General features: G+C 34.4%; 3 protein-coding genes across 3 annotated transcripts; 2 read left to right on the top strand and 1 right to left on the bottom strand.

Annotated features, from left to right (window-relative positions):
* The first annotated feature begins 2,793 nt into the window (after window positions 1-2,793).
* Window positions 2,794-3,479, top strand: LOC114378434 (calvin cycle protein CP12-1, chloroplastic-like). The gene has a single exon (XM_028337027.1). It carries the CDS (start codon window positions 2,959-2,961, stop codon window positions 3,343-3,345), a length of 387 nt encoding a protein of 128 aa, XP_028192828.1. The 5' UTR covers window positions 2,794-2,958; the 3' UTR covers window positions 3,346-3,479.
* Window positions 3,480-5,566: 2,087 nt separating this feature from the next.
* Window positions 5,567-6,594, top strand: LOC114378443 (lectin). Its single transcript, XM_028337035.1, has one exon. The coding sequence runs from the start codon at window positions 5,604-5,606 to the stop codon at window positions 6,459-6,461; it is 858 nt and encodes a 285-aa protein (XP_028192836.1). The 5' UTR covers window positions 5,567-5,603; the 3' UTR covers window positions 6,462-6,594.
* Window positions 6,595-12,884: 6,290 nt separating this feature from the next.
* On the bottom strand, window positions 12,885-14,095 carry LOC114378452 (bZIP transcription factor 53-like). Its single transcript, XM_028337047.1, has one exon. The coding sequence runs from the start codon at window positions 13,651-13,653 to the stop codon at window positions 13,204-13,206; it is 450 nt and encodes a 149-aa protein (XP_028192848.1). The 5' UTR covers window positions 13,654-14,095; the 3' UTR covers window positions 12,885-13,203.
* Window positions 14,096-15,610: the final 1,515 nt, after the last annotated feature.

The raw sequence follows: 15,610 nt of genomic DNA on the forward strand, positions 1-15,610 counted from the left end.
GTTGCACAGGTGTATATGTTTTTTTTTTAATCTGCAGATTTTTTCACTTGTTTTAATAGCTAAATCAATTCCTTTTGGAAGTTGCTAGATGTAATATTTTATTTTGTTATTGGGTTGTGCTTGTGCTAGTTGGATTGCACTTTGGCTCAACATAGAACATTAGTATAAATAACAGTATTAGGTCAGTGTTTTCTCTGTTTTCCTTTCCATCTAATCCCTAAATATCAACACCATAGTGCCATTATGTATATAGGCATAACTTCATCCTGGATATAAATTCCTTCCCATATGTGGTATATTCCAATGCAGGACTATAAGCTGTAAATTTTTCTGTATAATGTATGGCTTCAAGGGGTGAGCCCTGGTGCAACAGTAAGGCTCTGTTGCCTTATGACTTGGAGGTTGTGGGTTTAAATCTTGGTAACAACCTCTCTCCTTGCTGGAGTAAGACTGTATATTTATTGACCCTCACCAAATCACAACTCTCGGTGGGAGCCTCATACACTAGGCTGCCCTTTTTAATATATGGCTTCAAGTTTATCTTGTTTGCGCAAAATGGAAGGTAATAGGCGTGTAGCATTAGCTGTTAGGGAATTGAGATAGAAGCTACTACCTAAATTGCTGTGGTGTTCGTTCAGCTTCTTTCGGGAAAACAATTCAATGTTCGTTCAGCTACTTTTGGGAAAACATTTCGATGTTCCAATTTTGTTATCTAGTGATATTAGACATGTAATTTTATTCAGAAAGCCTTCACCTAACAGCTTAGGCTTTCAATGAGAGTTGGAATCTGACATGGTACTGGAGTTTCCATGATTGAGTGATCAAATGTTCTTCCTTGGTATCACCATTCTTAATATATAGTTGAATTTCAACACGACGTAGAGTGGGTTTGTGCATTGTTCATGTTTCCAGCCCAAGGGATCTTGTATTGTGTAAGGGCTTGTATTGGGAATATAATAATTTTGTTAATAAATTTTACCAAATACTTTAATGAGTTGGTTGTTAATGAGAACATAAAGTTTACCAAAACTTTAAGGAGTCGGTCGTTAATAAGAACATAAATTTTACCAAAACTAGGCTTCAAAGGGATTAGGACATAAAATTGCATAAAAAGTTCTTGGCTCTTGGAGCCTTAGATATTTTGTAGTCTTTGATGTGATTTCTGAAGAGGAACGAGCACTATTGCATTATGAATGTTTTCAAATTTTAATCGTTTTTTTCTTTGAATGTGTTTGAAAGTTGTTAAAAGATTTGTCTGCCCTGCACAACCAATGTCCAATGAGCCAGGAGATCTGTCTTCCATTATTGGAATTGGAAAATGATCACCATGACAAATATAAATGTAAAATTTAGTTAAGTAATTAAACATGAGTTTTTTTATTAAAATATATTACTCCCTTTGGATTTAAATATTAACAAAAAAGTTATCTTATAAGTTGGACTTAAATATAAGTAAATTTAATTCTAATTAATGATTTGTTTCCTTAAAACATTATTCATTTAGTTACAATTCATTATTTAAAGATTTTTTTATTCATAGTATTAAGTTCAAGGAAAGATATTATAGGAATTATTTTTATTTTTTATTTGAGATTAGTAAAATTAAATGATGTAAATTAATTTTTTTAATTAATATAAAATTAGTTCATTTTGTTTATATATGAGTTTGAAGAAAGTATTAACATGTTTTTGTTGTAAGTTTTCGTTTATTTTCAACATAATGTTAATAAAAGAAATTGCAATGACTTGGTCAGCAAGATCCAATACATTCTAACACTTTTTTAAACATGTTACTCTTATGTTATTATTGATTAAAAATTTATTAAAAATTATAAAATTATTAGTTATTTAATAAAATGTGAGACTCATTATTTTTTGTAACTGTAAAGAAATTTTATGCATAAGAAAAATGTTTAAAAGTGTCAGAGATTGCTGAATTAGTTTACTACTCCTTAAGCTTTGACAAGGTGTTCATCAGCGTCATTAATTGAGTTAGGTTAGTTTACCTTGTTACGGCACAGGTAACAACTTCCGACATGATGAAAACTCTCTCGTGACGGGTGGTGTGTAGTGTACAAGGTTTGTGACGAATTTTCTTCCATGTCGACGAGTGACGTGATTATTAGACATTTCGGTTAGTTTAAGAAATAAATTAAGCTCAATTTTTAAGTTAATTAGTTTAAATACTTTAGAGTATAGTTTTCCAACTCAAAAATAACTTGAAAGTTATTTATCTCTATCCCTGAAGACAATTTCAATGATTATTATCTGAATAAAAAGTCGTTGACACAAGTAATTTATAGTACTGCTTGAAATCATTAATGAAGATTTGAGATTAGATCTCCCGATTGGACATGAAATCAAATGATGATCATCTCTTGCACCAAAAGTTATTGGCACAGTAATTTAGTATCTGGGTTCTTTAATCAATCTTGGATTTCCTGCTAGGACATTTTCGGGGATTATGGTTCGTATTTTTGCTGTAAGTGTCCAAAAAAAAAAAGAGTTTACATTTTAAACAAACACGCAACAGATATAGATTATAGAGTACGTTTTCTAACTATTTTGTGTGTAATATTTTACGGCAAACATGAGAACATCTGGTTGGCTAAAATACGAGACCGTGTCAATGAACGACTGATATTTTCGCCTCCAAACAATCCTCTGACTTCAATTCTAAGAGCTCGAAAATATCAAGATTTTAACGATTATTCCAAAATTGTAGAACCTCCTTATATATGAAGGGACGATGAAACCAAACCCAAGTTCCATGAACCTATAAAAACAGTGTGTGTTCTCTAACAAAATGTAATATCTCTAGTACTAAAAAACAAAAAACTCGTCAAGTGGTTGTGACAAGATAAGTAATATGCGTACACAAATATTCACCGGCATTGCTTATATATCCCTCCCACAAATTAAACCTCTCTATTCTAATACTGAAAGAGTTAATAAAGAATGGCAACAATAGCTACTAGTGGTGTGAGTCTTTCAAGCCCTAGCACAGTACTTGCTATGAAATCAGACTCAGCACAAAAGGCCCAGGCCATGAGCTTCCCAGCTCTGTTCAGGCCCATTCAAAAGTGGCCCGGTTTGGTGAAGGCCCGGCCCGTTTGGGCCACGCCGGAGAAGATATCGGAGAAGGTGGAGGAGAGCATCAAGAGCGCGGAGGAGGCGTGCTCGGGAGCTGGCGGCGACGCAGAGTGCGCGGCGGCGTGGGACGAGGTGGAGGAGCTGAGCGCGGCGGCGAGCCACGCCAGGGAGAAGCAGAAGCAATCTGACCCGCTCGAGAACTACTGCAAGGACAACCCGGAGACCGATGAGTGCCGCACCTATGATAACTGAACTCATGCATTTCAACGTTTCAATGTATATCTATTATTCTACCTTCTGTTACATCAGAGACACCATGTATTATTATTATTAATTAATTCTTATTCATAGTAAGAATATATAATTCAAAAACTGAATCACTCGTACGATGACGCTGTTTTATTCGTGTAATTCATTCAAAATATCAAAAAGATAAAAATATAAAATTTAATTCTTGAAAATATAAAAATTTGACTATTTTTTTAAAAAAAAATATTGATAAATGTTAGTTTTTAGAATTGATGACAAATCAGCACTAATTTAAATCAAATACGTACTAATGATTGCGTGTATTCCCTAATTGCCTGTCGGGTTCAAATAATAATTAATGCATCCTATACATATTGTCACAAAAAAGGGTTTTGTTTTGAAAACACATTATAAAGAAAATAATTAACTAAAAATTATCAGCCTTATTACCTTTACCCGTAGAAAAAGGAGTTTCAACAACGGTGGATAAACAGAAATAATGATAGTGATTGATCGTTTCTAGAAAAGTTAACCCTTCGAAGATGATACTGACATTAACACCATTTTTTAATATTGTTTTTCTATATCGTTATTGATCTCAGCACATTCTTAGAAAGATATTTAAATTAGATAAAAGTAAATTTATATATATATATATATATATATATATATAAATGTAACATAAATCTATGGTCAATTACAATATTTAATTAAATAAAATAGAAATATAAACACCACTTTAATTTGACTCGGATACATGCATCCATAAAGACTACAAAAGGCAAAAAGAGAAGGAAATGAGATACGAATATATGTCATAAGTATATATAGGTGACAAGGGCAAATTAAATAGGTTGGTATTTAAATGCAAAATCCTATGTTTGATAAAGAATGGTATGAAAAACAGGCAAAGTTAATTGCAATTCAAAGGTGAACAAAGCATTTCTTTGTCTACACTAATGGCATGTCTAAGTAAATTATTAGTCTTGTATCTATATGTCCACAAGTTATTAATTAGTCTTATACTATCAAAAACAAGTTAAGTTGCAAATCAAACATGAACAAAGCATTTGTGTTGTAACCTACGAAAAAATACCCTAACATACTGATACGAATAATGTGGCCTAAATTGATCGTTTACCAAATTACGGTGCTGGAAAAAAAAATTGCTCCTTTACCAACAAAATTAAGAACTGATACATCTTGTTTTTTGTCACTGAAGATAAACACGTGATCTTTGGCAAAACATAAAGGCCAACAAAACAAACTTGTCTCATCCCTGAATGATTCGAATGCCATCGTATGCGTGTCACAAAGTGGAATACAGCAATGAACAAATGCTATCCTCTTGAGAAAAGTGAATGCAGCAGCAGCAGCAGACTAGAGTGCTACAAATGCTTATCCTCTTGAGAAAAGTGAATGCAGCGGCAGCAGACCTGAGTGCTATATACAATTAGACACAGGGTCTATTAATTGAAATTGTCTTATTATTAAATATTTCGTTTTATATTAATTTTTTAAATTTTAATTAAATTTATATATATTATATTTAAGACAGATATATTTATTTGTGATTATAAATGTGTCACTTTTTCTTTTAGTCCATGTATTCTTCTATTTTTTCAATTTAACTTTTTATTTTTATTTTTAAGTCACTCTTGATCAAGAAAACATTGTTGACATAAAACTATTAACATAAAATTATGTTAACATGTGATAACATCATATTTTACTAATATAACGTCGCATTTTAACGTTTTTTTAACAAATATCGACTGTAAGAGTAAAAATGAAATGTTTGAAAAGGTTAATTGCATACTAACTATTTTTTTTCCTATAAGTAATCTTTTTTGGGATCAATTGTATATCATTGAGATACGATATTAAATATGGGTACCTTTTCACAAAACCTAACCCTTGTTAGTCAAACCACACATAAGAGAGGATGGATTTAAACCAGTCAGCACCGTAAGTATATAGTGAAGAAGGCTGATAACACACTCTATTATTGTTAGTACGTACGTATTTCCTTTTTTGTTTAGTTTTTGAATTTAATTAATTAAAATATATATGCTAACAACATTAAATTTTAAATTTACGTCTAATTATATATTGTGATGTATAATAAATTGTCAACCTTTAAAAATTATAAAAGAAATATTAATTTTGATAAACAACTTTTGAAAAGTACCCAATAATGCTAGTATAAATAGGGGCATGACTCCCCATGCATCACAGTGCAATTTAGCTGAAGCAAAGCAATGGCTACTTCAAAGTTGAAAACCCAGAATGTGGTTGTATCTCTCTCCCTAACCTTAACCTTGGTACTGGTGCTACTGACCAGCAAGGCAAACTCAGCGGAAACTGTTTCTTTCAGCTGGAACAAGTTCGTGCCGAAGCAACCAAACATGATCCTCCAAGGAGACGCTATTGTGACCTCCTCGGGAAAGTTACAACTCAATAAGGTTGACGAAAACGGCACCCCAAAACCCTCGTCTCTTGGTCGCGCCCTCTACTCCACCCCCATCCACATTTGGGACAAAGAAACCGGTAGCGTTGCCAGCTTCGCCGCTTCCTTCAACTTCACCTTCTATGCCCCTGACACAAAAAGGCTTGCAGATGGGCTTGCCTTCTTTCTCGCACCAATTGACACTAAGCCACAAACACATGCAGGTTATCTTGGTCTTTTCAACGAAAACGAGTCTGGTGATCAAGTCGTCGCTGTTGAGTTTGACACTTTCCGGAACTCTTGGGATCCACCAAATCCACACATCGGAATTAACGTCAATTCTATCAGATCCATCAAAACGACGTCTTGGGATTTGGCCAACAATAAAGTAGCCAAGGTTCTCATTACCTATGATGCCTCCACCAGCCTCTTGGTTGCTTCTTTGGTCTACCCTTCACAGAGAACCAGCAATATCCTCTCCGATGTGGTCGATTTGAAGACTTCTCTTCCCGAGTGGGTGAGGATAGGGTTCTCTGCTGCCACGGGACTCGACATACCTGGGGAATCGCATGACGTGCTTTCTTGGTCTTTTGCTTCCAATTTGCCACACGCTAGCAGTAACATTGATCCTTTGGATCTTACAAGCTTTGTGTTGCATGAGGCCATCTAAATGTGACAGATCGAAGGAAGAAAGTGTAATAAGACGACTCTCACTACTCGATCGCTAGTGATTGTCATTGTTATATATAATAATGTTATCTTTCACAACTTATCGTAATGCATGTGAAACTATAACACATTAATCCTACTTGTCATATGATAACACTCTCCCCATTTAAAACTCTTGTCAATTTAAAGATATAAGATTCTTTAAATGATTAAAAAAAATATATTATAAATTCAATCACTCCTACTAATAAATTATTAATTAATATTTATTGATTAAAAAAATACTTATACTAATTTAGTCTGAATAGAATAATTAGATTCTAGAAAGTTATAAATAACAATTATTAATTTTAGAAAATCATATCTGAAATGTGAAACCAATGACTTTACTAGTTGTTACTGTTATGAAAGTAACGCAGAGCAAACAAGAACAGCAGCAACAGATGAATAATATGTCATACGTAGAATTAGCAGTAAAATGAAAGAGAGAAAGAAAAGAAAGAACACACAAAATTTTACGTGGTTCACCCTTGTGTAGGCTACATCCCTGAGAGGGGTAGAGAGATTTTATTACTGATGCAATTCAAAGGAAAGTACTATCCAATACAAAACAACCTTTCCTTATATAAGAAAGGATTAGAAAAAAAAATAACAGAATTAACTGCCATATGAATTTTAGTTATAACCCAACAATTCACCACCTTGAACTAACATCTTATAAAACACAAACTGCACCCTCCAAATACACATTGAACTTAACTCCAACAATCAACATTGAGCAAGCTTAAATAGTGATCAAACTTGCTCTTTGGAACTGACTTTGTGAACATATCAGCAGGATTGTGCAAAGTACTGATCTTATGAACTTTAATTCTTTTTTCTGACCGGATGAAGTGATATTTAACATCTATATGCTTGGTTCTATCATGATGAACCTGAATCCTTGGCCAAACATATAACACTAAGGCTATCATAGTAGATGTTAGCATATTCTTGATTAATTCTTAGATCATTTATAAGACCTCTCAGCCAAATCTCTTCCTTTGTTGCTTCAGTAAGAGCCATATATTCAGCCTGAGTAGTTAAGAGGGCAACAAAATGTTGAAGTGTTGTCTTCCAACTCACCAAACAGCCACCAAGAGTGTAAGCATACCTAATTAGGGACCTTCTCTTGATAAGATTAGCAGCAAAGTCAATATTAGAATAGCCAATGAGACATCAATCCGAGTTAGATCCATAGATCAAACCTACATTTGTAGTCCCTTTAAGATATCTGAAAATCCTCTTTACAGCCTTCCAATGTTCCTTCTGAGGTTGGTTTAAGAACCTACTAACCATGCTAACAGCATAATCAAGGTCAGGTTTGGTGCACACCATGGCATACATGAGACTGCCAACAACACTTGAGTATGGAACCTTTGACATATAGTCTTGATCAGCCTGAGTTTGAACATTTATTATAGCATACAACTTCTCTCTTTCCAAAAGGGGAGTACTGATAGGTTTAGAATTAGCCATTCCAAACCTCACAAGTATCTTCTGAATGTAATCCTTTTGAGACAAAAATAACCTTTTCTGAGTTTTGTACCTAAAGATTTCCATTCCTAAGATTTTCTTTACAGACCCTAGATCTTTCATATAAAACTCACCACTCAAGTTGTATATCACACATGCTTTTAGTTGTAATAAGCATGTCATCTACATAGAGTAAAAGATAGATAATTGATCCATCCTCCACCTTGTTATGATAAACACAACAATCATAGGGACTTCTCTTGAATCCTTAGCTGGTGATAAAGCTGTCAAACCTCATGTACCATTGCCTTGGAGATTGTTTTAATCCATACAATGACCTCTGTAGTTGACAAACATACATTTCTTTTCTTTGAACTTCAAATCCTTCAGGTTGTTTCATTAGAATATTTTCTTCTAATCTTCCATGGAGAAAAGCAGTCTTGACATCAAGTTGTTCAAGTTCCAAAACTTGGTTTTCCATTATAGCAAGCAAAACCCTGATGGATGTATGTCTAACAATAGGTGAAAAGATTTCGTTGAAATCTACTCCTTATTTCTGGCTGAATCCTTTGGCAACTAACCTAGCCTTGTATCTTATCCGTTCCTTTTCTGAAAGACCAGGTTTCCTTTTGAATATCCACTTGCAACCTACCACATGTATTCCTTTAGGTAATTCAACAAGTTTCCAAGTTTGATTCTTATATAGAGATTCCATTTCCTCTTTCGTAGCTAACAACCAATTTTCAACTTCAGGATGATTAATAGCTTCCTTGTAGGTGGCAGGTTCATTTGAATCTATTTCTTTAGCTGCATGTAATGCATAGGTAGCCATGTCTTCAAAACCATATCTCTGAGGAGGCTTGATGACCCTCTTAGGTCTCTGACTGATTCCAGGATTGATTTGAGTAGAATCAGGTTCAACATTTTGATAAAACTCATTTACACTGGAATCTTCTGATTGCTCACCTTCTTGAAGAAGCACGGGAGATGTATCTGTATGACTTCCTTTTTATGAGTCTTTGGTTATAGATTCTACATTTTCTTCTTGGGGAGAGTGACAACTCTGTGTTTTAGTAATTGGAACCTCAAGTTTTGGATGAAACATATGTGATTCATCAAAAATTACATCTCTGCTAAGAAGAACTTTCCTTTCAAAAGGTGACCAGATCCTATAACCTTTCACCCCATCACCATAAGCCATTAACAGACCCTTTCTTGATTTAGGTACCAACTTTCCTTCATTGACATGATAATTTGCATTACAGCCAAATACTCTTAGGTTTGAGTAGTTTGTTGTTTTGTCATTCCTGATTTCAATAGGAGTTTTTAAGTCCTATAGGAGTAGAGGGTGTTCTATTGATCAGAAAATAAGTTGTATTGATAGCTTCTCCCCAAAAACTTCTATTGAGACCAACATTAGATAATAGGCATCTTGTTCTTTCTAGAAGTTTTTTGTTCATTCGTTCAACAACTTCATTTTGTTGAAGAGTGTTCCTAACAGTAAATTGTCTAGCAATTCCTTCATCCTTGCAGAATTTATTAAATTTCGTTGAGCAAAACTCTAGGTCATTATCAATCCCAAGTCTTTTAACTTTCCTTTCAGTTTGTTTTTCAATCAGTGTCTTCCATTCTTTGAAGCATTTGAAAGCTTGACTCTTCTGACTCATGATGTAGATCCATGTCATTCTTGAGTAGTCATCAATTATGGAAAAGAAATACCTTCCACCACCTAGTGAAGGTACTGTTGCAGGTCCTAACAGTCAGCATGAATGTAATCAAGAGTTCCTTTGGTGGTGTGAATTGCTTTAGGAAATTTAATCCTATGTTGCTTGCCAAAAATACAATGTTCACAGAATTTAAGTTCATCCAATTTTTGATTTCTCAATAGATGTTGTTTTTGAAGTATCATCATACGTTTTTCACTCATATGACCAAGCCTCATGTGCCACAATTGAGTTAAGTCAGGTATGCTCTTATTGAATTTTGATGCAACAACTACTAGACCATCATCAATATATGTTGTACCTTGAAGTATATAGAGATTACCCCTCTTTATACCCTTCATCACCATTGTAGAGCCTTTCTGAATTTTCATGACCCCATTTTTAGTATTGCATTTGAACCCCTTTTCCATCCGTAATACCTATAGAGAGTAGATTCTTCTTCAGCTCTGGAACAATGGTGCAAAAGTTGGCCCCTATCCATTGCATGCTACGCCTGCAACCTAGACCCTACGCTGCACATTGTTTTGCCAGTTTGGAGTTTGGACGGTGAAATGTTTCTGTTTCACAATGTTTCGCCAATTTGGCAAGCGAAACATTCCTGTTTCGCCAGTACGGATGGCGAAATCCGTAGCACATGTCATCCTATTGATATTTCAATCCTGGCAAAGACGAAATGCGTGTAGAAACCAATCCCCCAAAAATAACTTTTAAAACAGACCCTATTAGATAATAAATTTCTAAATAAAATCCTGATGTCAATTTACCCATACATGCGGGTTAGCCTATCTGAACCGGCATATCCCCTTTTTCGATAAATTATTTGGTAAATTCATTTTGACATCTTTATGAATATTCCAATATTTAATCACGACAACTAAACGCACAATACTTTTAGTCCATTTACAAAAGAGACTTTACATGCTGCCACAATAATTTTGAAAGTTTTGATACGTTACTTTTTTAATCAATTATATGTCATTTTTTATCAACTATTTTTTTCAAATTAATCCTTCACTATTATTTTTAAATTTTTAAAATTTTAATTTTTTAAAATTAAAAAATATGAAGATAGCTTAAAGTCTAAATCCTAAAATCTTTTTAATATAAACATCTTTAAAATTAAAGAAAAGAACAAAGAAGAGTACTCATCTGAATATTCCGGTATTATATTTTTTTAAAATGTTAAAATAACTAAAAATATTTTAGTATTCAAATTTCTAAAATTATCTTTAATCATATTTCTTAATTTAAAAAATAATAACCAAGAATTAATTTTTTAAAAAATGACATATAATTCAAATTGATTAAAAAACTAACAATATCAAAATCCCTTAAATTATCAAAGCCACTGTAGAAACACTCTTTACAGAGTTGATGATATGAAGATGCCCAATCATTCTCACCTTGTTATGTTTTTTGTCACATAAAGTTAAAAAAAAAAATGAAAGCGTTGCCTTACTTTAAAACTAAAGTATGCCATAAGTATGATATTTAATCATATATTTGTTAACCCAGACGCACCGAGGGCGATATTCTTCTTCGCAAGCCAACAAAGGAAAAATTTGACAGGTCAATTTCGCCAACCATGGAAAGTGAAAATATCAATTAGGAAATGGAAAGTGGTTGGTAGTGGTGGCATGTTTTTAAAATTAAAACGACACCTCACTTAGGCAATATCTTCGAATTACGACATCTCGGACCACTTGATAAATCACACGAGAATCTTCCAGGTTATTACCAAGCTAACATGAGCAAGGGAATAATCGGAGACAACTCAGAAGATGCCCCAGCCGCCAATAAATAAAGCAAGAAATCACGAATATTCCACGACTTTTTACTAAAATGTTAGACTTATCCGTCGTGAATTAGGAAAAAAATGTATAAAAAAATTAAGATGCCACTTTTTTTTTTCAATTTTATTTTAGTTTTGTGAATGGTTTTGGAAAGTCTGATGTGAGTTTTAGAGTTTTTTATTAACACAAAATATCTTTAAGGATATTTTAACCAACCAGGCCACGGTTGTTTACTATGTTTGATGTTTGATGTAATAGTATTTTTTTTAATCACTTTAATTATAAGATGCTTCTACCGGAAAATGAGTTTATGATGGAGTGTCTGCTGAATCAGAATCGTGAGTTTGTGTTCAACCAAAATTGTTATCGTTCATTCGTGTGCACAACTGATATTTTAGCATTCTGGTAATTTTGGTTGGTGTGATTGTTTACATTTGGTAAATTTGTGCAAATCCTTGTTGACATTATATGATCTCATAGTTGGACAGAGGCTGTGTTTGAGATGTTCACTGAGGTTAAGAGGTTAAAGTGATGTTGTGTGAACCAACCAACCTATATTATTTTGTTTTAAATTTAGCCATGTTCAGACGCATACGAAATCATTATATTATATTGATCAACTTCATATCCGTCAGATATACACCTTCAACATCTAACTATCTTTATTTCTCACGCACGTGCAAGACCTAATCCTAATTATTATTAACAATTCCCAGTGTGTTTGATTTACCGTACGCAGCCTTGTCTTAAAAAAACGACGCAGAGGCCATAATGCATTCGAAAAAAAGTGAATCCGCTTGATGCAATACCAATATTCACATTATAAATTCAATAAATTTTTAAAAAACTTGCCATCGTCTAAAAGAACTAATAATACAACACGACTTTACTATTCTGAATGAATAGTTGTGGAAGCATTGTCTAAATGTAAAATTAACTTTTCCCCTTAGTGCTTCTGCAACTCTTTTACGGATTCTTATAAGAGGAATATGCTTTTCCGAAAGAAACAAAAAAAAAACACTTCTATTTATTAAGTTCAAGACGAAGTAATTATTTTCCAAAAATTAAAATTAAAACATCTCTTTTCAGACCAAAAAGTCACAGAGGGAGGCCATATTGCTAAACGAATTTGCGACAACCCCGATCCATCGCATATACTTCGTCCAAATTCCAAACAAACTATATATCGTCGTCTACCACAAAACTCAAAAAGACCTGGATTCGGCTTACTCCAATTTGTAATTTTAACCGGAAACACAATTTATATCGATTCACAAGACAAAGTGCTTATTTGATTTGATTTGATTGGGAAATTTTTGATACATTTTTACTGTCACAGATGCATTCACAATTGACTATTAATCTAAAATTGATATTGATTTCGGATTGAAATTTGAAAAGTTTCTTTGATTTTATAATAAAATATCTAAGCATAATTCCCTTCCCTTCAAAATCAATTTTAGACTTTCATACAAACAACCGCAACTTGCAACACCACAATACCAGTCACTGTAACAAAGCAGATACGTTCAACCATGTAACGATACTGCATACACAAAACATAGTCACGGATCTAAAACACACACACACAAAAAGCACACCAACACGCGATATGACTCATTAATTAACACCATACACCACCATTCCCTTTCTTTATTCACCAACAACACTAGGGAACGAACATCAACAATAAACCTAATTAGAAGTACTATCAAGCAAACAGGCCTTCATTTCCATGGAAGAACATGTCAGGCGGCGTTGCCATCATAGGGTGGGGGATCTGCCAGGGCATGAAGAGAGGGTCCGGAATCTGCGGAATCTCGAAGGATTCGCCGCCGACCTCATCGGCGATCTCAATAATGGAGTTCAGAAACCTTAACCGGTCGGCGAGTTCCATGGTCTGTGCTCTGAGGATGTCGTTGGCGGCCTCCATCTCAACGTACGCTTCCTCCTTCACTTTTATGCTCGGCGCCAAACGCGCGTTCTCGCCTTCCAATCGGCTCACTTCGTCGGTTAGGTCTTCGAGCTGCTTCTGCTTCTTCATCCGCGATCGCCGGGCGGACTCGCGGTTCGACTCCATACGCTTCCTCTTCCTCTCGTACATCACCGGATCTCCTCCCTCCGACGATCCCGAACTCGCCGGGCGTTGAATCGAAGCCATTGGATTTGGGGGTTTCGTTAGGGTTAGGGAAATTAGGGTTTTGCAGATCTGATTAATTAGAAAAAGGGGGAAATGTTGGAGAAATTAGGGGATTGAGAGGGGGTTAGTTCATGAGAAGACGTAGAACCAGTAGAGGAAGACGACGGAAAAGGAGTGGAGGAGACGGATTCGTCGCATGGGGTTGCGAATCGTCATAGAAATTCTTCCTTAAACATTTGATTTCGTTAAGCCAGGAACCCTAGATTGAAGAGAGGATCTGAATTATGAAGACACAAAACGAAGAAGGGGGAAATCGGGGATTGAAAAAGAGAAATGAAGAAAAACAATACAGAAGGGGAAATTGGGGAATGATGTTGAGAAACAAAGGGGAAGGTGAAAAAAGGTTTATCGGGAGAAGGTTCTCTTAGAGTGTTTAGGTTGGATTTTATAGAGAAAAAAAAAAGTGAGGTTAGTGGGGGATGGAAAACGTGCTTGGGTGCATTGGACTGGGAATAATTAATTACACCTCGTCGTAGCTGGCGGCAACGTGACGACACCGAGACAGCTGTTTTCCTCACGCAACTCTACCCTTTCTACTCATCATTTCTTTTTTTTCTTCTTCTTCTTTATCCCAAGTAATTAAAAGGTAGCTTCTTAAATTACATATCTTGTATGACGAAGACTAGACTATGAAGATGAAACTTTTTTCGCATCTAATATAAATTTAAAAAAAAGTTAGAATCAATTATATCCGTCTGATTTACCAATAAAAAAATTAAATGGATGAGATTTTTTTATGGCAATCGAATGAATATGTAACAGGAGAGAAGGACAACAAAATCTTGCAGGTTGTTAAAGTTGACATAATCATAACTGAGCGATCTCCTACTGTCAAGTCCCTACAAATCCTAACGGATACGACTTGCCCCAATTGGTTGAACAAATCATACAGTTGGGCGTCCGTGACGTTCGGGTCGAGATCTCCAACGTATAGCGACGTCGTCACGAACTGATTTCTAACAGTACCACCACCGTTGCGAACGAGAATCGCATTATGAGGCGGAACGTGAACCTGGGCCATCTCAACCAAAACAACTACAACAACAACTTAAATTTCTATTTTTTTCCTAAAAAAATATCCCTAATTTTTCCTTGTGTTTTTTCTTCTTTTTGTTTGTTTCTCTTCCCCCTCCTCTTGTTATTGGACACAATAAAAACACTCTAGGAAGAACAGAAAACCTAACTTAGAACGATAATGATAACACGGTCTTTAGAGAAAATTTTAATTTTTTTAGAAAAAAGCGAGGAGAGGGAAGCGGGATGAATGCGTGGCGGATAGGGAGTGGCCGCCGGCGAAAACCACGCCGGTGCGTGAGGGAGAAGGGAATTTGAGAGAAAGAGAGAGAGCAATGGAAATAAGAGAGAACCCTTCTCTCCTGTTACATATTCATCCGGTTGTCTTGAAGAAATCTCGTCCATTTAATTTTTTTATTGTTAAATCAGACGGATACGATTGATTCTAACTTTTTTTCGGAACTTATATTGGATGCGAAAGGAGTTTCACCTTCACACCCTAGTCTTCGTCATCTTGTATACTCTTGATTAATTACGACACGTAAATTTCATTTCAAATATATGGTGTATTTTTAGATTATAAAACGTTTTTTTTATTAGCAAACAGTTATGCATTACTCAATAAAATTTAATTCAATTAATTAAATAAGATCCGTTAATTATTATAATTTTTTTCACATTATTTTGATTCTCACAAATAAAAATTAAAAAATATTAAAAGTGTGATTTTTAATATTATTGTTGTATTTTATCAATTTTTTAACACGAATTACTTTTCTATTATAAACAAATTAGATACGAAACACTCCTTATTCTCAATATTTTTTTTTTCATGTGTTTGTTGGAAAAACTCTCAGAATTAGCCAAGAAATTACTCTTTCAGTTATTGCATTTCTATTTGTAT

The sequence above is a fragment of the Glycine soja genome, chromosome 2, assembly GCF_004193775.1.
Source record: "Glycine soja cultivar W05 chromosome 2, ASM419377v2, whole genome shotgun sequence".
NCBI lineage: Eukaryota > Viridiplantae > Streptophyta > Magnoliopsida > Fabales > Fabaceae > Glycine > Glycine soja.